General features: G+C 47.6%; 1 protein-coding gene across 1 annotated transcript in view; it reads left to right on the top strand.

Annotated features, from left to right (window-relative positions):
- LOC100539895 (sodium- and chloride-dependent GABA transporter 2) overlaps window positions 1-26,947 on the top strand; it is a 36,941-nt gene extending 9,994 nt beyond the window's left edge. Inside the window, exons 2-15 of the mRNA XM_085229823.1 lie at window positions 298-510; window positions 3,321-3,455; window positions 4,555-4,695; window positions 5,167-5,251; window positions 7,872-8,004; window positions 10,949-11,083; window positions 18,545-18,648; window positions 21,262-21,386; window positions 21,907-22,019; window positions 22,160-22,297; window positions 23,203-23,305; window positions 25,505-25,605; window positions 25,804-25,974; window positions 26,463-26,947. Of these exons, the coding sequence (XP_085085949.1) occupies window positions 303-510; window positions 3,321-3,455; window positions 4,555-4,695; window positions 5,167-5,251; window positions 7,872-8,004; window positions 10,949-11,083; window positions 18,545-18,648; window positions 21,262-21,386; window positions 21,907-22,019; window positions 22,160-22,297; window positions 23,203-23,305; window positions 25,505-25,605; window positions 25,804-25,974; window positions 26,463-26,582 (1,812 nt within the window). The 5' untranslated portion in view covers window positions 298-302 and the 3' untranslated portion in view covers window positions 26,583-26,947. The remainder of the gene's footprint in view (window positions 1-297; window positions 511-3,320; window positions 3,456-4,554; window positions 4,696-5,166; window positions 5,252-7,871; window positions 8,005-10,948; window positions 11,084-18,544; window positions 18,649-21,261; window positions 21,387-21,906; window positions 22,020-22,159; window positions 22,298-23,202; window positions 23,306-25,504; window positions 25,606-25,803; window positions 25,975-26,462) is intronic.
- Window positions 26,948-27,040: the final 93 nt, after the last annotated feature.

Here is a 27,040-nt window from a genome sequence, read left to right as displayed (position 1 = left end):
CAGCTCTGTTTCTCAGTCTCTGCTGCTGTGGGAGATCCTGCAGACAGATGGGCTTCCAGAAGCAGGAATGTTTTCAGATGGGTTGATTAAAAATGATGAAACTAATAACGGCTTGCACAGGCAAAGCTCACATATGCTCTTGGCACCTTTCTTCTAGCAGGAATCATTATAAGGAACAAGTAAGGGTTTGGCACGCAGGTGTTTGTGCATCTCTCCCCTCTCTTGCCCTCCATAGCCCAAATTTTGGCCTTATTGCACAGCTTGTTTTGAACATAACAAAGGAAACTCTTTCTGAAGGTGGGATGGATTACAGTGTCCCTGGCGCTGTTAGTAATGGTGAAACGGTGCCTGCACAACCCAGCATGGAGAAGGAGAAAGAAGAGGAGGATGAGACTCTGGAGCGAGGGCAGTGGAACAACAAGCTGGAATATGTCCTGTCTGTGGCTGGGGAGATCATCGGCCTGGGAAATGTCTGGCGCTTCCCCTACCTCTGCTACAAGAACGGTGGAGGTGAGTGCAGCCCCAGCCAGCTTCTCTGGTCACCACATTCCCACCATGATACCTGTGTTGAGCCTTGCTCACCACTGGCAGCAGCCGCGCAGAAGTGCCTGAGCCATAAGACTCAATCCAGGGGCTGCATTGCAGGGCGATGAGGCACAGACCAGTGTGCTTAAGGGTCAGAAGGAACGTGGCTGTCACCTGGTACATGGATGCTACACAGTCTCGCAGCTCAGCAATGACCCCTGGCCTCCCTCAGGCTGCACTTGTTCAGAATTTTGTGCCTGCTTTTAAATTAAGGCAGCCTTTTAGAGGAGAAAACCTTATTTAAAACATGAAAGCCCAAAGCAACTCTCAAGTTGGATTTGGTGGTATGTAGGGAGGGAGCTTCTCTCTCAGTTTGGTGATTAGTTGTTAATTGGGCTCTCTGGAAGGGCAGAGGTGAGGGGATGCAGCACTTGGCAGGGAGTTGGTGGGCACTGGGGAGCCAGGGCTGAAATCCCCTGGCGTTAGCTGGGGGCAATCTCATGGGCCCCGCTAAACTGCTTTCCTCCCAAGGGCACAAAAGAGGATTAGCTGCTGTTTAGCTACTTTCACGCTGTGCTTTGCTTGGTGCTTGTTCCTTTTCACCATGAGCTTGGGAATGTTATTCTCTGTTGAAAGGGAGGGCTGTTCTTTCTCCCCTTCCCGTGGGGCTGTGTGAGAGCAGTGCCTGCTCCCCTCACTGCATGACAGCAGGACCTGGTGCCTGCTATAGGCACCAAGTCCCTCAGAGTGTAGTGGGATTTAAAAGCTGCCAGAGGTTTTGTTCTCTGCTCCTTGGGGAAGCCTGGTCCAGGCACTTGCTTCTCAGGTGCTTAATTAGAAACGAGGGCCTTTATTCTGTCACTTTGTCTTTCTTGAGGGGTATGTCCACACGACAAAGAAAGACTCTTACGTATTTAGCAATGCCATATTTAAGTTCTGTGCAGTGGCAGAAAAAAAATGTAAACAGGAAAAAAAAAGTTATTTCCCTATCGTCAGGCCCTCCATGGCAGGCAAGTCTGGCCGATTGGGAAATACTGGGGCAGCCTGTCTGGTGTGCAGTCCTGATGCTGCAGGGAAGGGATCGGGATGCAGCGTCCCACATCTGCCAGGCAGTGGGTCCGTGCTGCAGTGTTGCACCTCATCCCATTGTGGCCCTGTAACCCACTGGACTGAGTGTGAGGTGGGACTTCTGGCTGAACCCCAAGCCCCTTCCCTCTCCCCACTCATACATGCTGGCTAAGCTTCTTAATGAAATCTCTTGAGTTTTCGGTTTGCTTGTGTCCGAGGATTGTTATTCCTTCTGAACTCCTGTCAGCTTGACCTGAGAGCCAGTTAGCATCTGTCTGGCATGAAAGAGGACTACACAAGGGGAAGGCAGGGCTTGAGTCTCCTCAATAGGTCATCAATGAAGCTGGGCTCTTGAGCAGCTTGTGGGACCGTCCTTCAGGCTCTGCAGGATGAAAGCTGTTACTGCAATTAACACCAGCCTGGGGTAACCAAACACCTGATGGGTTTTGTTCTTCTCTGCCTGGTTTCGTGGCAGGTCTTGACCGTAGGGCAGCCCTGGCTGCTGGTGAGAGGGATATACATTTCTGTAATACTTCATTTCCCTTTGCATGTTCTTTTGATTAGCAAACCCAGGCTGGGTGGAGGTATTACTCTGCATGTATCCTCAGTTTTTTGGTGCTTTTATCCACAGACAGTCAGAATGATCAGTGTAAAAGCGACTGACAACTTGTTCAAAAACCGTAATGATTTTACGGCAGGATATTCTCTTTTATTTATATGCAACTACTGAGACCTGTTTTCTGCACACACACACACACACACAAAGGCCTAGAGACTTTCCTTTCTTATCTTCTTTCCCAGTGCTAAGTTTCTCAGGCAATCAAATCGCTCTGAGCAATAGTACTTGAGGAAAATCTCTTTTTCCAAGCTCTTCCTACCCTCCTCAGCATACATCCTTCTCATGCTGTCCCCAGGTGGTATCTCAGTGGGACTTTCTCAGGGCCAGGCTGAAGATCACAGAATTGCAGGCGTTGGAATAGACCTCAAGAGATTATTGAGTCCAAACCCCTTGCTGAAGCAGGTTCCCTACATTTGATCGCAATGTAGGCATCCAGATGGGTCTTGAGTATCTCCATAGAAGGAGACTCCGCAGCCTCTCTGGGCAACCTGTTCCAGTGCACCATCACGGTTACCATAAAGAAGTTCTTCCCCATGTTTGTGTGGAACTTCCTATGTTCAAGTTTTAGGCCATTGCTCCTTGTCCTATCCACCATTGAGAAGAGCCTAGCCTCATTAATTTGTCTCCTGCCTCCCCTTAGATAATTATAAACATTCATGAGATTCCCCCTCAGTCTTCCCCAGGCTGAACAGATGCAGGTTACTCAGTCTTTCCTCATATGGGAGATACTCCAGGCCCTTTACTCATCTTTGTAGCTTTTCACCGGACTCCTTCTAGGAGATCCCTGTCTTTTTTGGACTGGGAGCCTAGAACTGGGCACTGTAGTCTAAATGTGGCCTCACCAGGGCAGAGTAGAGAGGAGGACAATCTCCTTTGACCTGCTGGCTATGCTCTTTTTAATGCATCCCAGGATGCCATTGGCCTTCTTGGCCACAAGGGCACACTGCTGGCTTGTGGCCAGCCTGTTGTCCACCAGAACACCCAGGTCCTTTTCTGCAAAGCACCTCTGCAGTAGGTCAGACCGTAACCTGTATTGATGCTTACCGATGAGCCAAACCCAGCCACGTGATGGAGCTTATTTCTCCTCTGTGCTGCTTGAATCTGTCAGGTGCTTTTTTCATCCCTTACCTCATCTTCCTCTTCACCTGTGGCATCCCTGTCTTCTTCCTGGAGACGGCACTGGGACAGTACACCAGCCAAGGAGGTGTGACGGCCTGGAGGAGGATCTGTCCCCTTTTTGAAGGTGAGTGGGTTGAGAGTGGGGGGTCTAGGGACCTATGGGAGGGTACTGCGCTCATCCTCTGACCACACCTGCAGATCCCAAACCTTTCCAAAATTACGCCTTCTCACAAAAGAGTTCCTGTTCTTACATTGCATCCCGGATTCCTTCTTCATGTCCAGATCTCTGGACAGAAGAAGATTCGCACCCAATAAAAATGATCTCCAAGATCTAATGACGAAAATGCACCCGGCGGTTAAAAGGAACTTATTTAAAATATACTACTGTCCCTGTAAACCAGTGCTAAGTCATTTTCCCAAGTTTGTGGAGGGCTTAAAATCTTTGTGGTGAAAGGTGTCAACTGCCTTAATAAATCATTAACTGTCAGAGCCACTTCTTGCACTATTTCAGCATGATTATCCAGTTTCAAGTCACTTCCTGTGATCTCTCAGGTCTTAACAGTTCCTTCTATCCTACATACCAAATCTTTTAGATGCTGCTCTGGCACCTATCAGGGAAGTTGCATGTTAACACAAAAACTTCCCAAACAGTATAGAAGGAATGAGGATGAGAAAAAGAAGGGAAACTGAATGTTGGTAGAAGAGGTATTATTCAGCAGCTGGAGCACTGTCATGTGTTTCTGTCCCTCTGGGTGGTTTTCTTGCCACAATCTGTCTATTCCCTGTCCAGACTCCTGGCCCTTCCTTCTGCCTCGAGTCTGGACCCCACAGAGTGCTTCATGTGGACTGCCCAAGGCCTGGAGATGCTGGGCAGGTTCAGCTCCCTACATGGCTGGCCAGGCAACACCTGATACCTAGAACGTCAGCTCCCTGTAAGGCTGCATTTCTAGTAGGTCTGAGGCCCTAAGAGCACATTCATCCCAAAATGACTGCCCTCCAAGTCCATCTGCTGGTGCGGGTTGTGTACCTGCACAGATGGTGGGATGTGGGAAGGAGATGATGGCATGAGTGGCTGACTTGTTGGTGCAGATCCAGCAGCACAGTCAAGATGTGGGGCAAGGATGCAGCACAGTGGGGGCTATCAAATGGAAAGGCACTGATCCTTTGGTGAAGCCTGGTCCCATCTCTCAATATGTGGTTCACCTGGGGCCTCCTTTCTGCAGGAATTGGTTATGCCTCACAGGTCATCGTTGTGCTCCTGAACTTCTACTACATCATTGTCTTGGCCTGGGCCTTGTTCTATCTCTTCAGTTCGTTCACCATTGACCTTCCCTGGGGCAGCTGCGATCATGAATGGAACACAGGTAGGTGTGGAGGACCCTTTGGCTCCAGGAAGAGGTATGCCCATGCTGAACCCATGAAACCCAAAACTGAGTCACAATGGGGCTTGTAGGTGTGGGGAGCCCCCAGTGATTGCGCTGCTGGTGCTTTGGGAAAGGAGCTGCAGCCACTGAGGCTATCTTCCTCTTTGGCAGTGATGAAAAATCCCATTATCCTGTTGTGTGTTAGCCACAGAGCCAGTGCTGGTTGGGACTGCTCACTGTGCCTGCTGGAAGGAAAAATTAAATGCCATCTTCTTGATTGTCCCAAATTTCTTGCCAGCCTTGACCTGGAGGGATCTCCTTTGGTGCGTCTTTGGGACTACTCAAAATTTGTCTCTGAGTCAATACTAATGAGTACTGACACTGTAGATAGAAAAGGAGCATTTTTTCTGATCCTGCAGTACTCCAGCCACTATGACTCACACTCCTTCCCTCCCTGGGCTTCTCCTACAGGGAACTGCATGGAGTTCCAGAGGGCGAATTCAACCCTAAATGTGACCAGTGAAAATGCCACCTCCCCAGTCATCGAGTTCTGGGAGTAAGTAAAGGATAGGCTGGTATCCCTCTTTCTTCCAAGACAAGCAAATCCCTGGGCAATGAACCAACCTGTGGAGGTACTTCCTATTAAACCACGCTGGTCAGAAGAGGTCACAGTGAGCAAGCTGGTCAGATCAGGGCAAAGGCTCTTGGGGACAGCGCAGTCAGTCAAGGATGGCATCACTGAGCCTGTGGTGTTCGTCCAGAGCTGCGCTGCTGTGTCTCAGTGCCAGTGGACTTGTCAAGTGGTGTCCAGCCTTTTGATTTGTCTGGGATGCACTGAGTGAAGAGGAATTGTCTTGGGTTGCATATAAAAAATATAATCTTGCTAATATATATAAATAAGAAAACATTTTTTTTAAATATTTTTCATTAAAACTTATAAGGAGGGCAATAAAACTAGTGCAATGGACATGTAAGCCTTACACTGTATTCACATACCCCTGGACTGTTTCAGCTTCTTCCTCTCACTGACTTCAATGAAGGCCAGCTGACTCTTTGCAAGACCTTGCCTCGCTGTTGCTTTGCTTCCTCTGATTCTTGATCTTTCCTCTTCTCCTTTATTCCTCTACTGTTGCTCTCCCCTTTCTCTATTTGTGCTGCTTCTCTTCACTGCCACCCATGAACTCCCTTACACAGTTGTTTTCTCCTGCAAAGCAGGAGAATTGGCTGTATGTTCCCTATCTCCAAACCATGGATCAGACTTACCAAGGGTACAAACCTCATTAAAATTAGAGTCACTGCCTCAGGAAATGAGAGCCATAACCATGTGCTTTGTACAGGATTTATATATAGGTTGCAGCCCTTGACTTGCCTGGTGGCTGTGTCCATGCTCAGGATATGGGTCCTAAGATTGCAGCTGGAAGCGGGGTGAGATCTGTGATGATCCACTCTGCAGCATCACTGTGGTGGGTCTTTGTCTGCATGTTTTACAAGCTTTAGCACGGTCAGCTGTTGAGGAGGAAACCTTAAAGCCTTTTGAATTACTAAAGGAATCCATGCTGGTGATGTTTTTACTAAATAGTAGATAATGAATATTAGATATTAGACATTTTTATTTCAGAGTGGCTAATATGCAAGCCGTTCTGAGGGGAGAAGCTCACCAAAATGAGAACAAAGTACCTAGTTCAGCTCACAGCCTGGTAAAATCTGTGCCCTCATTTTCATGGTCTCCTTCCCTTGTTCCCATGCACTAGTTACTCGAAAGTACAGAGTTCCTTTATTTCTGGCGTGAAGGCTTAGACCTGCTGGCTGTGATCTCTGATGATGGACACAGACCAGCACCAAGTCCTTGCTGAAAGACTGAGAAGGCAAGCCCTGCTGCCACCACAGATTACCCTGGTGAACAGTGGATGGTAGAGGCCTCTGCCCTCACTGCCATGTACCACCAGCACAGAGCACATCATGTCCCTAGAGCATCCACTGGGCGAAGCACTTCACTTGCATCTGCCTGTGAGCAGAGAGATCATTACAGGCTGGAAGACACTGAATGCATACATTGCTGCTAATAAGCTTATGGCATTTATTCCTTCCGTAGTTGGTATTTTCCTCTTCTCCTACTTTTACTTTTTTTCTTTAAACTGCTTGCAGGCAGTTAGATGCTGTTATGAACTTAGATTAATCTTCCTGAGGCTGGCTGCTGGAAAAGCTGATACTCACTTCACCACTGTGAGCATCCCTGTGTTACTGAGAAGTAAGCACACAGGACTGGAAATTTCCAGTGTAGTGTTGGGGAAAGGGTGCAGGAGGCAGGAGTTTTCTAGGGAAGCACTGACCTGCCACTGGGGTGAAGACACACTGCTGTGGCCGTTCCTGGCTGCGGTACAGTGCCCTGTTAGTTACACACTAACTGGTTACTCTTCCCTCACTGGTTACAGAGTCCATGCCCCTAGAAGCAGGAAAGAAAGCAAGATGAAAATAGAATATTCAGAGGAACAGCCTGATTTCCTGTGAACTCCTTTTATCCTCTCAATCCATCTCAGGCTGTGGTTCTCCAGGAATGCAACCTTTATTTGGGGATAATTGCAACAGGGTGGGTTTGTCAGCATGCTGTACACATTGCTGCTGGGGCTCTAAGGTAGCACGTCCTTCTCTGCTCATCTCAGGACTGGGGTTTGGGACAGTGTTTCACTGAGTGAATCAGTGAATCCATCAGTGCAGCGTAGAAGGCAGAAAGAGGAGAATGAGTTCTTGCTTCTGTAAATGGTGAGGAAGACCTACCACACCCATAGCTCAAAAAGCTTCTTTAAGGCAAGGGTGAGACTGTAAGACCTTGGCCTTATAAGCTGATAAGTGCAAGAGGGAGAAGAAACACTAAAGGTTGGAGTGGGAAAGGAAAAGAAATGTCTTGGCCCAAAGCCCAGCTTGAGAGCAAGTGTAGAATCCATATGTGAACCTCCAGGCTGGTAGTACAGGTCCAGTAGTCTAATTCTAGTAGTGGGCTACAGTTTGACACCTCTGCAGCTTGCAGCTCAGAGCTGGGTCTTGTCTGTAGAACATCCTTTCTCCTCAAAGTTGTTGGGTTGTTGTAGGTGCTCTGGAGACGTAGTGAGAGGTGTGTTGGGAACACTGGTGGCCAACACTGGCCACCACTTGAGTGCTGTTTTCTTCTCCCTCTACAGGAGGAGAGTTCTGAAGATTTCTGATGGCATCCAGCACCTGGGCAGCCTGCGCTGGGAGCTGGCCCTGTGTTTGCTGCTGGCGTGGATCATCTGCTACTTTTGCATCTGGAAAGGGGTCAAGTCCACAGGAAAGGTGAGCTCTAGGCTCACATTGAGCCTCCAAGTGCAGGTCCAGGAGACATTGCTATCTTTGTGTGCAAGAGGTGGCTGCCAGTTCCCTTCCCTCCTGCCACAGCATGAACAGTTTCTGCCCCTGCTGGATATTTTCAAATTCATTAGATAGTAAACGCTCATGTACTTAAAGCTTTCTCTGCCTCAGCATCACGGGGATCTTCTTTTTGTCTTTCTTGTTGGTCCTAGCTCTTCCTATAGATGCTTGCATTCCCCATGTATAAGATTTCCTTTTTTAGCCACGCTGGTTATCACAGAGGTATTTCTCTGAATTTTTCTGAGGCAGATTGGTGTGACTATCCAGCTCCATCCTGAGCTGCCCCACCCCTACCTCCTCTCTCTGTTGCAGCACTGACACAATTCCTTTGTTTCTACTTCTGCCTCCTGACCCATTCCCGGTCTGGAGGCAGCAAAAACAGATGGAAGTGAAATTGTTTAGAATGTTATCTAGACGGTGTCTCCTCAATGTGGTGGGTTGTAAATTGTAGCTGCATCCATTTCCATCAAGTTGACGGCATGGATGCTATCAGTTCCTCCTGCTTCCAGGATAGTCCGGAACTGTGAAACATGAAGGCAAAGCAGCTTGCAGAGACAATATTTCCTGGTTTCCATGGAGTAAAATTAGAAGAAAAGAGCAACTGCTCGCTGTAGTGGCCTGGTAAAAGAAAGCAGAAGCAGTATAATAACAGCAAATATGATACGAAAGTACAGCAAACATAGTGTGGGAAGTGCTGAGAACAAATCCAATCTATTTCAGATCCAAGTTCAGTGCTAAATGCAAGTGATTCTTAGCAAAAAGGACTAGCAATGGTGAGATCTTATCCCCTTGAAAACAGAAATCTTTCAGTAGAGATACATGGGGCATTGGTTTACCAGCCCTTGAACTGAATTTGTCCTACACGGAACAGTTTTGCAGCAGTTTGCATCCTCAGATGCAGAGATTGCCTGTCCCCAGGGAGCTCTCGCAGATGCAGGAGGTTGTCACAGATGGAATCACTTTGCCGAGGCATGTGGATCAGGTTCAAATAAACCCTGGATGTTGGATGTTGTTGACCAGCATGTGACAGAACGATCACACTGGTCCCGGCAAGGTTCCTAGTGATGGAGCTAGAGCTAACAATGCCCAAGAAATAAAAAGATTGGTTTTGAGCCAAGCATTGAGTAATATATCATTAGATCCAGATGTTCATGTTGTTAGATAGCAGTTTGGAACTCTCCATTCAAGAAAACATGCTTCAAATCCAGGCCGTTGGTCTCAGTGCAGATGTAAGTGACTGTTGAGTGAAAAGTTCAACATGTGAGCTCTCACAGGCACACTGAACATTACCAAGTCCAGAATCTGAACCATTTACAAGAGAACAAGCAGATTGTATTCTGAGCTCCTAAAACTGATGTTATTTAGAGATCCATCTGAAAGTACGCAACCTGCCATCCTGGAAGAAAATGCACCAAGGTTGAAAGGCAATTTTTAGGGTTATTTTTAAGATTTCTGTTTCAAATATTTTGATTTCATGACCTGAGAAATATTAGACTTTCATCCTGTCATATCCTGAAGCAATAATTTGGTTCTGTGGTAAGTACAGAGATGACTGTTAAACTCACAGGACACATAGATTTGATTAACTGTCACTGAGGAGCTCTAAATCAGAGCCTTCTTGAAACCTTGAGATTGAAATGAATGATGGCATTTGCCAGTGTTGAAGAGTGCTGTCCCCGGGTTCCTTCAACATCTAGGATGCAGATTCAGACAGACAAGGATGGAGCTGCTTGCACAGACATCTCAGGCAATCATGAGCCCCAGCAGGGAGATGTTTTTCACTAATCTCTGTGACATTACCCCAGACCGCTGTGATATATAGAGCAAGGTGTATTAAATGCATAGAGAACTTGGGGCTGCAGGCAGAGGTGATAATTGAAGAGTTTGTTTTTCAAGGATAGGACATCACTCAAATCCTTCTGTCCTTCTACATAGCAAGACTGAATCACCAAAATGTGCATCTCAACTTAGAGCAGTGTCAGGTTCTTTGGATGTCGTTTTGTTCAAATAAAGTATATCATCAGGATGGATCCAGAAAAAATCTATTTGAATCGCTGCTTGTCTCACAGGAATTATCCAGGGAGGAGAGAAGGTGATTGTGTTGCCCAGGGAAATCATTCTCTTGCTGCTGGCAGTACTTCCTCTGCTGCAGAAGCTGCTGTAGCAGTGACAGCCTGTCCCTGCCATCAGGGAATGGTGTGCTTTAGGGGGATTTTGAAACAGCTCGTTCTGGATGGATGGGCAGGTGGGAGAAACAGATGATTTCACAGCATCACATATTGTGGTTCCTCTAGAGAAGTTCTTTAGTTCTTCAGTGCGTAACTGCTGAAGCTGAGAAAAGAGCTGTAAGGTAGCATTAAGTTGAAGTGTGCTGATCAGCACGTCCACACAGGAAAAACCTGAAGGAGCAACATTTCTTTACTGGCCCAGTGTGATACAACAAACTGAGCAACTGTTTTAAAGGTGATCAGTAAGTCTTGAATGTGCAGGAGAAACTCAAAGGCATTAATGATGCTACTTGAACTGCTGGGGAGGCTGCATCAGACCTCGGCTAGTTTGACAGTTCAGAAGCACAAAGCATAACGTGGTATTGTAGCACACTACAGCAATTAGCAACCGAGATGGGGATGCATAGCCCCTCTGCTGATGCAGACACGTATTACTGCTGTCTTTGGTGGAGTTGTTCTTGTGACAGCCCGACTCTCACTCCGGTTCACTCCTAGGACTAGCGAGATTTTCTCTGGCTCCAAACATGCTGTGCCACGCCACGCAGTTCCTGGGCACATATAAAAAAAATGCATTTTTTCTCAGTGTAGGCTAAAGCAAGGTGCTTGGAGTGCTCATGTCTGTTCCCATGTTCCACTTCCAGGTGGTGTACTTCACAGCCACGTTCCCGTACCTCATGCTGGTAGTCCTGCTGATCCGAGGAGTCTCCCTGCCTGGAGCATCCCAGGGAATCCTCTTCTACCTTTACCCAGACCTCAGTCGACTCGGGGATCCTCAGGTAAGACCGGTGAAAAAAATGAATGGCTGAGTTGTGCTTGCCTGGATGGCTGTGGCTATCTTCTTTCCTTCTTTTTTCTTTCCATACTATCTTTCTTCCAATTCCTTCTATTTGTCTCCTCTTTACCTACACTGGGTACAAAGCAGGACTATGATATGGATGGCCCTTGGCCTTCCCCTGTGCCCTTCCTGTATTTTCTCATCTGAGGTGGGTCTGAGCTGCCTGGGAGCAAGAACACAGGTGACAGAAGCCATCGGTGGGTTTAACCCCTTCAGAGAGAGCAATGTCAACTGAACCTGTCATTTCTTGGGGATACCACTGTGCTCAGGGGCTCTGTAATGTCTGGGGTTGCAGGGGTGAGGAGGAGGAGGAGGAGGAAGGAGAGAATGATGATGATTTGATGCACCCTAGGACCTGGCTGTCCTTCTCTCCCCCCAGTTCTTATTGAGAAATTCCTGCCTGCCTGGCCGGACAGTCTGTGCCTGACTGCTGTTGTTAATCTCTTTGGGACAAGTTCTTCCACATTAAATCCTGGCTCCAGCTGAGCTGCTGTACCAGCCTTTGTGTGAAGGTGTTTCCAAAGGAGATTAAAGGGTGCCTGCTTGGAAAATAGGCCAGCAAAACCCTTTGTAACCCCATTAACTCTTTCTGCTCTAGCCCTAGTGTTGACTCTGCTGTTAATTTTGCAAGTGTGGGCATCTCTGCCTGATGCAAGGAGCAAGGGTCAGTGGAGTGTGGTGACAATGTGCTAGGGCTGCTGGGGGCTCTGAATTTGCCAGTGCCACCAGCGTGGTGTGGCTCTGGTTCAGCAGATTTAACTTAGGGTTTCCAGTCTGCAGCTGAAGGAGATCTGGTTTTCGTCATGTGAAGTGCTCAGAGATCCTGTCCAGCATTCTGGAAGTTGCTCTCATTTGTGTGCCCAAGCAGTGGCTGAAAGGCTTTGTTTTGCACTGCTGGCTTCTCTCATGCTCTCTCAGCTGCAGGGAGGAAGTGGGCAGGACGGCCCTGCCTCCCTGTGACGTGCAGAGAGGTTGGAGGGGGTTTTCTAAAACTCTCAAGAGAGTGAGGACAGGTCTGTGGTCATACTGTGTGCAGCTCTGTGTGTGCTGATGCGATGTGAGATCCTTCTGCCATTTTCCAAGTGTGCTCCCTTGCTTCTGCAAAGCCTTGTGCTCACAAGGGTCTCACCAAACTGGGTAGCAAGTCTTGCATTTTCTTCATTTTTCTTCTATTGGATAGGAAAGGTAAGGGCTAGTGCCCCAAGCCTTGCATGTGCACAGTGTGCCCCTGCTGCCATGCAGAGACAGCAAATGTTCTACCAGCCAAGTTGATGACAATCGACTTGTGCTCACAGGACAAGGCTGTGATTGCTTACCTGCAGTCCAGTGCTGCCTGGAAAAATGCAAAGTTCTGCAGTGCCTAGGAAGGGATGCTGGAAATTTGAAAAAAAATATAATAACCTCTTCAATCTGAGCCTTGTAATAAGGAGGAGGTTTAGATAAAGGGAAAACAATATACAAGGGGACAAAAGGATAACTGCTTAAAAGTATATGAAAACATATGTGAAAAGAAGGGATGAATTATTTAGCAGATTCTACCAGGGGAGAAGCAGCCAAGATGTGATTAAGTGTCTGTGTGGAAATCACTGCTTTTCACCTGCTCAACGACCTTGGACAGAACCAGAAATCCTGTGCATGAGAGCTGACTGATGATTAATCATAGAATATCCTGAGTTGGAAGAGACCCACAAGGATCATCCAGGCCAAGTCTTGGCATGATGGTCTCTTCCAGCCATAAAGTCTGCAATTCCCTAAATCTTCCTGCAACTTCCTTTTCCCATTCTATAAAAATGTTTACAATTAAAAGGTTAAATGCAAAATATTTGATATTAAAATAGATCAGACATACAGTGAAACTGCTGAGCAAGTTTTGTATAATAAAATCCAGTTCTGCTCAAGTAGAAGCAGATAACAGCAAAATCATCTGAGAGAATTCATTTTGAACTGTAGGCCACCTACAGTTCCTAAAAATTTCCCCCAAACCAACCCCATTGTTTGTTTCTTGTTTGATATTGTGTATTTTTAAAATAGCATACTAGTCAATTGCTGAGCTCGTTTCTTTTTGTCCCCCCTTGATTGCATTTTTTGAACTCCAGAAGGTTCCTATATTTTCCGCAGTACAGACTGTGTTTTAACAGATAGGGGAACTCAGGATTGCTCACCACTTCCTCTCTTGCTCACTCCACCCTTCCCAATGTTTTCTGTGGTAATTTTATGACTTGTTTATTTCAGTAGATAACTCTGGGATTTCCTGATGTGATTATGGAGAGAGATGCAGAGTGGTCCACTTGCAGGAAGCTGAAATGAAATAATTCACACTAAAAGGAAGGGTTAAGTGTGGGCAGTTTGTTGTTGGAGAAACTTTTTTCTGGCACTGGTAGGTTCTCTATCATTCAATGCAAACCATGACCAGAAACCATTGTAATGGACAGAGTTGAGGGGATAGCTGATGGGCTTGATGCAGAAAGTGTTAGCAATGTATTGGGTCTTGCTTGAAAGAGAAAAAATGCAGTGGTTTCTTTTCACTCTGGTATCAGTCTCAAATATTTCTAGCTAAATATTATTAGGTCTATTGACTGAGAAAAGGAGAGTAAAATTTAGAAGTCTTGGAGAATGTCCCTCTCTTCATAAGCAGAAAGTGCTTCTCAGACCATGTCCAAGACCTCTCGCTTTTTTTTTTCCCCCAAATTTCCCCAAAACACACTGTCTTGTGTCTGCTTGTGCTTTAGCTCTTGAGCCTCAGAAAGTCTTTGTACAAAGAAGAGCTTGCCATAAGGAGCTGCTTCCCCTGTGGCCTCTGAGAACTTCTTGGCCATGGGCCCCTGCAGCCATGCTGGGGATGGGATCAGAGCCTTCAAATTTGGGTCCCTCCTGCTGCTTGCTCTGCCGCCAATGAGAGCTGCTGCTTCCCAGCAAGAGGTGAAGGCAACCATGGGCATGCTAAATATTATTTGTTCCCCTTATTTGTTTTTTTTTCCCCCAGCAAGCTTTTAGCTTGACCTTACGTGCTCGTGTCATGCTGTTGCTGGCCCCGTTTCCCCTTTCTGAAGGCAGCATGTTTGTTTTTAGGCAGAATCGTACAGCCTGGAGTCCAGGAGCATCCCTCATCCCTCCCCATCACCTTGGGGAGGAGGGTAAAACAGCTGTGTTTTTGGGATGAGCCAGAGCCTGTTTTTTTTTTTTTTTTTTTTACTTACAGTGTTTACAGAAAGTGCAGAGGTGGGGGGCTCTCCCAGATGCAAAACCATAAAATCATAGCATCATTAAGGTCCCTGTGTGTGATGTGTGATGCATGCACTAGGCTTCTTAGAATAGAATCGTTTGAGTTGGAAGGGACCATTAAATGTCACCTAGTTCAACTCCCTTGCAGTGAACAGGGACACCCACAGGTTGATCAGGTTGCTAAGAGCCCCATCCAACCTGGCCTTGAATGTCTCCAGGGACGGGGCATCCACCATCTTTCTGGGCAACTGGTGCCAGTGCCTCACCACCCTGATTGCAAAAAACATCTTCCTTATCTCCAATCTAATCTCCCATTTTTTTGTTTGAAAACATTTCCCCTTGTTCTAACACAGTAGACCCTGTGGAAGAGCCTGTCTCCTTTCTTACAGACCACCTTTAGATACTGAAAGGTTACTCTCATGTCCTCCAGAGCCTTCCCTTCTCCAGGCTGAACAGTCCTAGCCCTCTCAGCCTGTCTTCATAGGGGGCTGGATGCACTCCTGGTCTATATCTCTCCTGTACTGAGGACTGGGACACAGTGCTCCAGGTGAGATCTCACCAGTGCAGAACAAAGGGGAAGAATCACATCCCTGACCTGCTGACCGTGTTTCTTTTCATGCAGTCCAGGATATAGTTGGCACTCTGGGCTGTGAGGGCACATTGACTCATGAGTTCACCATCCACCAGTCTCCCCAGCTCCTTTTCAGCAGGACTTTGTTCCACCCTGATATCCTCCAGCCTATGCTGACAGTGGGGTTTGCCATGACTCACATGCAGACCTTGCAGCTGGATTTATTGAACCTCACGAGGTTCACCTGAGCCCACTGCTCAAGCCTGCCTGGGTGTCTCAGGATGGCAACCCATTCCTTGACTGCACCACACAGCTTGGTGTCATCCGTGAACTTGCTGAGCATTTTAGAGCATTTTGCTCTAAAATACTCCTTACTATTATTTATAAGTGCTCTGAGGTTTTCCTAAGGAAGGATTTGTTTCAGTTCAGGGGGTATTAAATTCTAGTACATGTAATAAGGCAAATATTACTAAGAAAATTAAGGGAAGAAGGAAAATGTTCTCTGCTAGGCCATAACCATCTCAAATAACTGCAGCTCAGGTGTGAAGGCTTTGGTTAAAAACATAGAGTAGGAGGTTATTACAAACTGGAGTAAACAACATGTTCAAGGAAATTGAATTATGAATTAAATAAACTTGGATGGCTTGAAAAACTGCAGACAGCAATCGCAGCAAAATACCCAGTCTGCCAATGTGCCAGCAAAATCTGAACAACAGGATAAACTTCAGCAGTGGAGCTGCAGCTAGAGAAGAGCAGCATGCTTTTCTGCAGGGAAAAGAGAGCCCTCCATGACCCCATCAAGCCCCTTTAGTTGGAGTGGAAATATTAAAATAATGAGAGGCTGTTCTTCAGCAGCAGGGGGTGGAAAGGGGGGGATATTGAAAGGGCTGGAAGGAACATTTATCTGAGTCACAAAAGGGAGAGGAACGAGCACAGGAGGCAGCTCAGGGAGAGCAGATGTGGGCTACTGTTTCCAGGAGTAGGTGCTCTTTGTAAGCCCCATGAAACTGTGGGGCTGAGATGGGGTGAGCTGAATACCCTTCCCACCCCACGTCCTGAGTCATGCTGCTGTTGCTCATCTCCATAACACCCATGGCATCAGTCTTGTTGGAGTCCATCAGCACTCAAGGAATGTGGGAGATGCTAGGGCTCTGGGAAGGAAGAAGAAGTGGGTGGCCTTTCACCCAAGAGCTTCAGTAGCCTTTTAAAATGAGAAACAGAAGTGTGTACAGTCTGAGCTGGTGCTCACAGTCAGGATGACTGAGTAGGATCAGAATCTCCGTGTATCATACTTAGCTTTGTTTGCACTGGTTCAGCCACAGGCTGCCTTGCTTCAAATGGGAACACACGCTGAGGCAGGACCTGTATTCCCTACAGACATCCTTCTGGAAATGCACCTCAGGCAGTGCAGCAGGAACCTGCAGACCCCATTCTAATCTCTGCTGCACATCGAGAGTATTGCTGGCTGTAGGAACAAAGCCACTTCATGAGTCACAGAGCTAATGAAGCTTGGTGTCTTGATATTTGACTTCTACCATCATCTGGTAAAGCACCAGTTCTTTTCCTGCCCTTGGGATGTTTCTCATGTCTCCTGCTTGTGTGATTTATCTGATATTTAACACTGGTTGACTGCTCCTCCCTGTAGCTTTCCTCTCAGTGGGGATGCTGAGTCTTTCCTGTTCCCTGGTTGTTGTGAAATTCTTAAGTAGTTGGTATCTTTGAGATTTCTGACCACTGTTAAATCAGTTTGAACTGCGGAAATGAACCCAATTTATGGCAAGGGTGGGGAATGCTGTTTGATGGCAAGAGTCTTTTTACCTGAACAAACTGATCTGAAAGTGCTTCAAAAACCTCAAGAGAGTGAAATTCAAGCTGGAATTTTATTGAAAAAAAGACAAAACACAGCACAAGCAATGAACAGCAGAACAACAAATCAAGCCTAACAGAATTTCTCATCCTGACCTATGAGAAGATGATTAAATTACTGATGCACGGATGTCAGCTGGATCAGCCGGTCTCAGTGCCTTGCTGTGCCCAAAAAGCAATGGAGAAGTGAAGCCCATGCCCTGACTGCTTACAGACACAATGATTAGGAATTTATTGTGAAGAATATATTGTGAAGAATCTTTAGGAATTAATTGTGAAGAAAATAAATAGATAAATAAAAGACTTTGTTTTTTCCAATCTTTTTCAAATGCAATAGTGAGCTAATATTTTGGTTTCCAAACCTGCTTCCCTACCCCACTCCTCCAAAAATAAAGTACAAAAGACTAAAGCCAACTACTTTTTCAATGTCCTTGTGCCCAGAACTAGCTGTTCCAGTCCAACCTCATCATCTGTCTCTTTCCATTCTACAAATCGAAGATTTGATCTGACTCCCCGTGGAAGGATTTCTTCTTGTCAGTTTTGACTGATGAGAAGAAGATGGGGCTGAATGTTGGCTGAGCTTTTTGCAGGATGGCTGGGGAAAGCAGTGACACCAGTGAGCACTAGCTGGTTGCCCCTCAAGATGTGAGGCCTTGGTTGAGCATGTATGGTATAATTTGTAATCACCAAAACCACTATGTTCCTCTCTGGTGCTTCTGTTCCTGGGATACATCCCCAGGCAGGGCCCTGAGCAAGGTGAATGTTTATCTGAGGACTCACCAGCACTGCTGCTCCAAGGTATAGCCACTTGGAGACTCTTCTCATTAAACTTACCCCACTAATCACTTTTTTCCACTTTTCTTTCCTCACTGCTTTCCCTTTTGTCTCTAGAAGCACCATTGACTGAATGCTTGCCTTATCTCTATTTTATAAACCCTTTAGGAAGAAAGATGTTAGATAGCAATCTTTGTCATTGCTTCATTCCTCACTGCTGGTCCCTGCTTTTGCTGTTCTCTGCAGAAGGCTGTGATTGCATCAGTGACTGCACACAGATAGTCTTTCAAATCTAATTTGTCATTGACAAATGTCAGGCTCTGAGCACCGGGATGTGTTCTTGACAGAGAGATCAAAGAGGAGTTCAGGCTTTGTGGGACTAACATCATTCCAGTATTTTCTTTTAAGAGATGTCCTATGTGAGCAACTCTATTTCTAATATTCCTCCCCAGTTGATTTGCTTTTACATTTTGGAACCTTTGAAGTTAGGTCTTGGAGAAAAGGCCACCAGCCATAGATACCTGTGCCACTCAGTGGGACACCAGGCTTTCCCATATCATATCCCCCTCTTCTGCTGATGGAGGACTCCTTCAGCTCTCTTGGACAATGCTCGCTCAGTCTCTTGCTACCAAGAGACTATCGAGAGTCAGTTTTCTGCAGACTTGCCTGAGGAAGATACAGATGATGATGAAGGTCCCTACGTGCTGCGGGTTTGCAAATCTTGCAGCACCTCCTTTCCCTTTGGCTCTTGCTACCCCCAGGGTGCTTTAGAGAGCACTGCAATTCCTTGTACTGCATAACCTGTTCCTACCAAAGGCTTGTCTAAATGCAGGGTATTGCTGACTGCTTGAGCACTGATGTTTTTTGCTGATTATGGTGACCTCTGGGTCTCTGCCTCTTCCCATTGGTGCACCATCTGTGCTCTGTGCTGGCCTTATCTTCTTACCTCTGTTTGCATCTTCCTTGCAGGTCTGGATGGATGCAGGCACTCAAATCTTCTTTTCGTATGCAATTTGTCTGGGATGCCTGACAGCTCTGGGCAGCTATAACAAATACCATAACAACTGCTACAGGTAACTAGAGCACGGCTCTGCTGCCTTGAGCCTTCCCTTCCCTCAACATCAGTGCAAATAGGCTGGTGAACCACTGGGGGCCTTTTGAAGTGTCATGCTTTCCATTTCTACTCAAGATGTAAGAAAACACTTTGCAGGTGTTTTCTTCTCAAATCCATCTCTCTGTGCTTTGTACCCAAGGGAAATGTCAGGAACTTTCTGTCCACGTCACGGATGACAAATTCCCTTTTCCAGACCATATGAGACCCATCAAAGCCAGATCCTCTTCATTAGCTTTGTGATCCCAGTCCACACCCCAACCTCCCCTGTTTACATAGGTGAGGGAAGCTGTGAGATCAAATGGCTCTAGATTGGAGTCTTTTCACCTTGTGATTTATCCTCTGTAAGTTCTTTTAGACCTAGTGTCTTGCACAATTTTCAGTGCTCTGGGTGCCTACGTGCTATATGCAGTCTATATATAAACCTACAGGTGTGACTCCTGCCTCTTGCATTCTCTCCCCATGCTGGACTGCCCTCGGGCAGAGATCAGCCCAACTGCCAAATTGCATCAGGCTGTCAAGTTGAAGTGTTCAGGTGAAAACACACACAGTTTGCTGCAGATGTATGCAGCATCTGAGGCTGTATATCCAGAGGCAAAAGGTTAGTATGAGGGGAAGAGACCAGAAAAGCTATCTGCTTTCTTTCTCACCTTTCTCTGCGGCCCATGTTGCTCCCCACACCTTCTAAATTCAAATTTGTTGTCATTACTGTGGAAGATCCAAGCAGACCACCCCATGGACCTAGCTTGGCATCTTTCTCTTCGCCTTAAAACTTCACACCTGCTGTAGGGATGCCTCTCCAGCAGCTGGACTGGGACTTCTTTTTCTTTTCACATTGTCCCTTCTGTCAGATGCAGTCCTGAGAGAAAAGGCTGTGGGAAGAGAAGACAAAATGGATTGGCTCTTGCCTGTTGCACATCCTTGGGCATTGTCCCTGTGCATCTCCAATCTAAAAGTGTGACATGGAGGTGATGACAGGGACTGCTGAGCAGCAAGGCTGTGAAAAGCTTCTGTAGCTTCATCTGGGAGAGGCAGAAGAAAAGGAGACAGGTCCATTCATGCACAAGCCCTTCATGCCTTTGGCTTTGCTAGGGAAACTGTGCTGAATTCTGGTGTCAAGACTTCGACCAGCCTGTTTTCAGACGTGGACCCAATTTTAACAAGTTGATACTATACTCTGCAGCTTTGGTTTGTGCAGAAAGACAGGGCCAGGCTTTAATGACACAGAAGGACACAAGCTTTATGTCCTGCACAGTTCTCTCAGTCACATGTAACCTTTGGAGACCTGGGAAAGGAAAGAATGTGGGGAGGATGGACCACTGTTCATACGACAACAGTCTGAGACGGCACCAAACCGTATGGGCTATTTCTCACTCTCTGGGATTGCAAGGGATATCATGGAGGCTCCCTGGCTTCCTTTAGGTGAAAATCTGGGGACTCCTTTTTCTCTGGCCATTTCTTGCATATTACCCCCACCATGACACCCCTTCCCACCTGCCAGGTGACTGGAGATCATCTCCCAGCCCATGCCTTTCCAAGGAGGTTCTAACCTCATACATACATCTGGGGGAAGGAGGGAAGAAACACTGGGAAGGAAGAGGAGCTATTGGAAATAAATGTGAGTTTGTATAAAATAACTGAGAACATAAGTGGAAATTAAATGGCTTATAGCAGGTGGAGAAAGGATGTTCTAGCACGAGCATCCCATGGGGCTGGTTGAGCTTGGCAGAGCATGAACCTTCTGGGTGATTCTTTGGGATGCACCCTGAAGGTTTCATAAAATCTCTCCTGCCTTAATAAGGAAATGAAGAGGCGGAGCAAAGATTTTAGGTGTTGGGTAGTCCTTCGTCACACAAAGTGCTGTGATATGGGGAGGAATAATCTGAGCCACTTGTAGGGCATCGGGGCTCTGCGTGAGCTAAGGTTTATCTCTAGAAATGGTTGCAGACTGTGAATAGATTCAATTAATGTGCAGGGAGGAGCAGAATGCTGGAGACCTAAAGACTGGTAGAGAAAATCACACTGGATTTGCAGAGTAGCATTTAATAAAGTCAGAGTAGGCCATGAAATGCCGGAAGGGTGTGTTCAGTTTTGTTCAGAGTATTTTGGAAAGATTCTGGGAAAGGTTAGAGTTGTCCCCAGGGCTGCAGTCACAGGAGGCCTGGGGAGACTGAAGAATAAAAAAGAATTGGATAGATAAGAAATGTTTAGTTTAACGAGTAGATGGATGAGAATGAGATGAAACAGAGACAAAAGGGAATAGATCAGAGAAAATAAATTGGATGGCTCTGTTCATCTTTTTCTCCTAATGTGAGGGCCAGGAGATATCTTGCAATTCTGAGAGCTGAGAACATTGTAGCTGGTCTGAGAAATCTATTAAGAAAAAATAACTGCCCCCCTCTCAAGCAGAAATAGTCTCTGCTACTCTCCCATAACTGACGAACAAGGAGAGAGGAAAAACATAAGGTGTTTAGATATGTAGCAGATCTATCTCAAGGATGAGGAGAGCAGGGGATGCCGTGGGGTATGGGTCACATCTGAACCCTCCAGCTGATGCTGTTCTTTCTCCTCCCAGGGACTGTGTGGCCCTCTGCTTCCTCAACAGTGGCACCAGCTTTGTGGCTGGCTTTGCCATCTTCTCCATCCTAGGCTTCATGGCTGGGGAGCAGGGAGTGCCCATCGCTGAGGTGGCCGAGTCGGGTGAGTGAGGGCTGTGGTGGGATGATGGTGTCATGGGAGGTTTCTGTTTTTCCCCTGGGCCAGGAGGCATGCCCACGGGGCATCTGCCCCAGAGAAAACAGTGTTGCAAAAGCAGGCTCCTGTCCTGGTGGGAAGCTCTGTTCTTCGCCTCCAAAACCCAGGGAGAAACAAATGCCCACTCATGAAATGTTATGATGCTATGGCCATGTCTTGAGGTCAGTGCAAGCTGCCTACTGGGGCTATGTTAGGCACATAATGTCTCTCCAGAAGGGATGCAGTAACTGCATGGCATATACTTAGGCTTCTGCTGAACTCAGAGGCTCATCTGGCCCCCAGTCCTCGTAGCAGTGATGCAGCCATAGCTTGCTGTGCCCCATTTTCTTCCCTCCTTGCTGGAGCTCCTTCACTCTGCCTTAGTTTCCCACGTGGCACTTGGCCAGGTGGCTGCCTCATGTGGGTCCACAGGGATGTGCCATGCTGTGCCGTGCTGCTGCCTGCTCTGAAGCCCTTCTCCCCGCAGGACCTGGCCTGGCATTCATCGCCTACCCTCGGGCTGTGGTCATGCTGCCCTTCTCCCCACTCTGGGCGTGCTTCTTCTTCTTGATGGTTGTTTTACTGGGACTGGACAGCCAGGTAAAGGTGCTGGATGCTTTTCTGCTGGATTAAAGTCACTACCCCTTCAAGACAGGCTTGAGCTTGACAGATAGAGGTGCGGGGCTGCTGGCAAACTGCTCTGGTTGGGCTGACAGAGGTGGGATCTCTGCTCTTTGCAGTTTGTCTGTGTGGAGAGCCTCGTCACAGCTCTTGTGGACATGTACCCCACCATCTTCCGCAAGAAGAACCGCCGGGAGACCCTCATCCTGCTGGTCTCCATCCTCTCCTATCTGGTGGGGCTGGTGATGCTCACTGAGGTATTTTGGGCTCAGATCACCTGCATGGTGTTCGCTGGATCTAAGTGCCTTCTGGCAGGGACCTGTCAGGTGGTGGGATTTATACTGGAGATGGGTGAGCTTCATCCTGCTGCTAAGTGCCTGAAGGAGGCTGCCATGCCCTGCTCTGCCCTGCCCTGTTCTTCCCTGTGGTGTTTGCACTTTCCCTTCCAGTCCTGATCACTTGTGCCAGTTACAGTTCTGACAGCTTTCCTGCCAGGACTGATAATTGGAGCTCTGAACAGCCAATATTTTGGTTATAAATTTATCTCTGCATGAGTTAAACATTTACTACTGTAGCTGGTTGCATGGTTTAGAGTGAGCCTTTATCCTTTTCTTTGCTCCTGCATGGAGCTTACAAAAATGGTTGAAAACTTGGGTGGAAAATGGATGGAAAATTTAGTGAGCCAGAGTGTGCCCCATATTTATTACACTGATTTTCTATATATTTCCCTTGTGTATGGGAATTAAAACTTAGTGAAGTCTGTGTGTTGTGGTGTTGATGCTGCCAAATCTGCCTTCGAAGGGGATTTCCACTCCTGTTTCCAGTTAAAAGAGTTGCTTTGTTTTTGTCTTCTCCTAAAATATCCCCACCATCTCTGATGGTCACTTCCCTTCTACTGCCCTGCCCAGGACTGAAGGGTTGCTGAGGCTCCTGAGAGCAAGAAGTCTCCTAGATCTGCCACACAGCTTCATCAGGCCTTGAGCACAAGGGAAATGGCCTTTGTTATTGGCTAAAAGTGTCCCTGAGGGAGAGGGTGGTCTCCTAGTCATGGGGAAGATGCTGAATTTGTGCTCTTCTCTGGCTGGAGCTCTTAGCTTGTGCCTGACTCCTTTCTCCTCTCTCCTTCCCCACTTCTCCTCACTGCCCACTTGACCCTTCCCAGGGTGGGATGTATGTCTTCCAGCTCTTTGATTACTATGCTGCCAGTGGCATGTGCCTGCTATTTGTGGCCATCTTTGAGACACTCTGCGTTGCCTGGGTCTATGGTGAGTATGAACCAGGAGGGCTCAATTCTGCACCCTCAAGCTTTCACTTTTCCCACCCTCAATGCACCTGTCAATATTTCCTCTTGGAAATACCGCAAGGTAGCCTTCTAAACCCTTGCTTTGTTGCCTATGGATTCAACTGATGGGACATTCCTCAAAGCAGTGCCCTAGGGGATCTGCTTGGCAGATATCCTCAGCAGGTTCCTAACTGCCCCTGATTTTGAGACCCTCCTTCCGTGGGGATATGAAGCTGCCTGGGGGAACAGTTTCCCAGTCTGTGCATAGAGGAGTCTGAGATCCTCACAATGCTTTTGTGTGCCCTATTTCAGCCCTGACATTCAAAATCACAGAATCACAGAATTGTAGGGGTTGGAAGGGACCTCTAGAGATCATCGAGACCAACCCCCCTGCCAAAGCAGGTTCCCTACACCAGGTCGCACAGGTAGGCGTCCAGGCGAGACTTGAATATCTCCAGAGAAGGAGACTCCACAACCTCCCTGGGCAGCCTGTTCCAGTGCTCCGTCACCCTCACCGTGAAGAAGTTCTTACGCACATTCGTGCAAAACTTCCTATGCTGCAGCTGATGTCCGTTTCCCCTCGTCCTGTCTCCACGTACCACTGAAAAGAGACTGGCCTCACCACTATGGCCGCCACACCTCAGATATTTATAAACCTGGATCAGGTCCCCTCTCAGTCGTCTTTTCTCAAGGCTAAACAGACCCAGTTCACTTAGCCTTTCTTCACAGGGGAGATGCTCCAGGCCCTTCACCATCTTTGTGGCCCTCCGCTGGACTCTTTCCAAGAGATCCCTGTCTTTTTTGTACTGGGGAGCCCAGAACTGGACACAGTGCTCCAGATGAGGCCTTACCAGGGCAGAGTAGAGGGGGAGGATCACCTCCCTCAACCTGCTGGACACGCTCTTTTTAATGCACCCCAAAATGCCATTGGCCTTCTTGGCCATGATGGCACACTGCTGGCTCATGGCCAACCTGTCGTCCACCAGGACGCCCAGGTCCCTCTCTGCAGAGCTCCTCTCTAGCAGCTCATCCCCCAGCCCGTATTGGTGCATGCAATTATTCCTCCCTAGGTGTAAGACCCTACACTTGCTTTTGTTGAACCTCATCCAGTTTCTTACTGCCCAGCTCTCCAGTCTGTCCAGGTCTCGCTGAATGGCAGCACAGCCTTCAGGCGTGTCAGCCAATCCTCCCAACTTCGTATCATCAGCAAACTTGCTGAGGGTGGCCACTATCCCTTCATCAAGGTCACTGATGAAGATGTTGAACAAGACTGGACCCAGCACAGACCGCTGGGGGACACCACTGGTCACAGGTCTCCAGCCAGACTCTGCACCACCAATGACGACCCTCTGCACTCTGCCAGTCAGCCAGTTCTCAACTCACCTCACTGTCCATTCATCTATCCCACACTTTCTCAGCTTTGTTATAAGGATGTCATGGGAGACATATCAAATGCCTTTCTAAAATCAAGGTAGACTACATCTACTGCTCTTCCCCCATCCACCCAGCATGTGACAGCATCATAGAAGGCCACCAGGTTGGTCGAGCATGACCTCCCCTTGGTGAACCCATGCTGACTACTCCTGATAACCTCCTTTTCTCCCAGTTGTCTGGAGATGGTATCCAGCACAAGCTGTTCCATCACCTTTCCAGGGACAGAGGTGAGGCTGACAGGCCTATAATTACCCGGGTCTTCCTTCTTGCCCTTTTTGAAGACCAGAGTGATATTGGCTATCCTCCAGTCTTCAGGGACCTCCCCTGTTGTCCAAGACCTCTCAAAAATGATGGAGAGCGGTTCAGCAATGACCTCCGCCAACTCCCTCAGCACACGTGGATGCACCCCATCAGGTCCCATGGACTTGTGGACCTTAGTACTGCCTAGAAGAGATGGATAAAGTATGGTTCAGGTCACAGCCTCAGTTCATGTACTAGCACAGGGCACAGGATATATACCTGCTGAGGGGCTGTGGCGACCCACTGAGCTGTTCTGGGGTGAGCAGACATTAAACCACAACTGAAGTTCCTAGCAGGGTTCTTGGCTATTAAGAGGTTACTGCCTCATTTTCTGGGGAGCTCCCAGATGGTGGGGAAGCAGGGTCCTCACTTGCCATCTTCCTCAAGATACACAGACCCTGCTGCCCTTGTTCCCTCAGTAATGAGGTACCATTCCCCTCTCCTGCAGGTGCTGAGCGTTTCTATGACAACATTGAAGATATGATCGGCTACCGGCCATGGCCCATCATCAAATACTGCTGGCTTTTCATCACTCCGGCAGTTTGCTTGGTGAGAGATGGGCAGAGCTGGGTGCCTCTGAGATACATACACACATATACACGGAGGGATCTGCACATGTGTTGAGGCTATGTAGCCTCTCTTTTACCACATAACTCTGTGCAGGTGTGGAGTAACCAGAAAGACCTACTTTGACTAACAATGTTGATTTTCTTGCACTTTTTCTCTTGGCTTCTTCCACCCTGTCAGGCAACCTTCTTGTTTTCTCTGATCAAATACACCCCACTGACCTACAACAAGAAATATGTGTATCCGTGGTGGGGGGATACGCTGGGCTGGCTGCTGGCCCTCTCCTCCATGGTGTGCATCCCTCTCTGGATCGTCTACAAGCTCTTCACCATCAAAGGTTCCCTCAGAGAGGTAAGACAGAAGCTCTGGGATCAGAGCAAGGGCTGTACTGCTGTCCAGCCTTTCAAGAGAGTTGTTTGTGTGTTGCAGGTTGATTAGTAGGGATCCTAGAATGAATCAATTGAATGAGTTCATTGCTATAACTGAACTGTTGGTTTTATTGAGTTCTGCCTGGCTAGAGGGCTGCCCCAAGCTGATTGTTGCCTCTTGGTGCCCTTTGTTTATTGCTTCTGTCTCTTTGCAAACGCCATTAGGAATAAACTCATTAGATGATGAGGAAAAAGGTGATATCCTGTACTTCAGCTCAGCGTGGAGGCTGCCCTTGACAGCAGCTTAGGGTCTTGCTCCAAGAGAACTCCAGATCCCACCTGTTCTCTAGCTCTGCAAATGCTCAGGAAGGGGTGGTCTGAATGACTGAATGAAACCCATGACTGGAAGGGGAGAGCCCGGGTTACCTTTCATCCTTGAGACCATGTTCAGTGCCTTCTTTTGCCTTCCAGAGGTTCCACCAACTCATCTGTCCACTAGAGGATTTGCCTTCCAGGCCAGGCACGGGACAGACTCTTCCTTCCACCAGATCTGGCCTCCTGATGCTGACAGAGCTGGAATCTCACTGCTAGGACCAGTGGGGCTCTCCCTCCCTCCCCCAGGATGGTTTCTCTGCAGCTTTTAGCACCTGTTGGACAACACAAGGATTCACTCATTTAGGAGAAAGGGATTTCTGGGTTCCCTTCCCTGGAAGATCTGAAGGGCTGAGGGAGAAGCTGCTGTGGAGATGATCTGCGTGGAGTTAGCAATGCACCTTAATCCTCTCCCTAAGAGGGCTCTGAAGGGGCAGATCAAACACCGGTGTTTCAGAGCACCCCCAGCCTTCTGGTGGGCAGAGAAGAAGGACTGATCATGGAGTGGAGAGTGCCAGAGTCTCAAAGTTGTGGCTCTGGTGTGGACTGTGGGAGCTCTCCATTCATTCCAATAAATTCTTGTCTTTCCTCTCTAGCTACAGACTGTCTCATTTTTTTTGTAACCAGCATCCTTACACTGTGTTTGCTGGGGTGTGTATCAGTGGAGCTGTGCTGGG

The sequence above is a fragment of the Meleagris gallopavo genome, chromosome 1, assembly GCF_905368555.1.
Source record: "Meleagris gallopavo chromosome 1, MGAL_WU_HG_1.1, whole genome shotgun sequence".
In the NCBI taxonomy this organism is placed as follows: domain Eukaryota; kingdom Metazoa; phylum Chordata; class Aves; order Galliformes; family Phasianidae; genus Meleagris; species Meleagris gallopavo.
The sequence above is the reverse complement of the archived record's forward strand: the minus strand, read 5'-3'. Positions and strand labels throughout refer to the sequence as shown.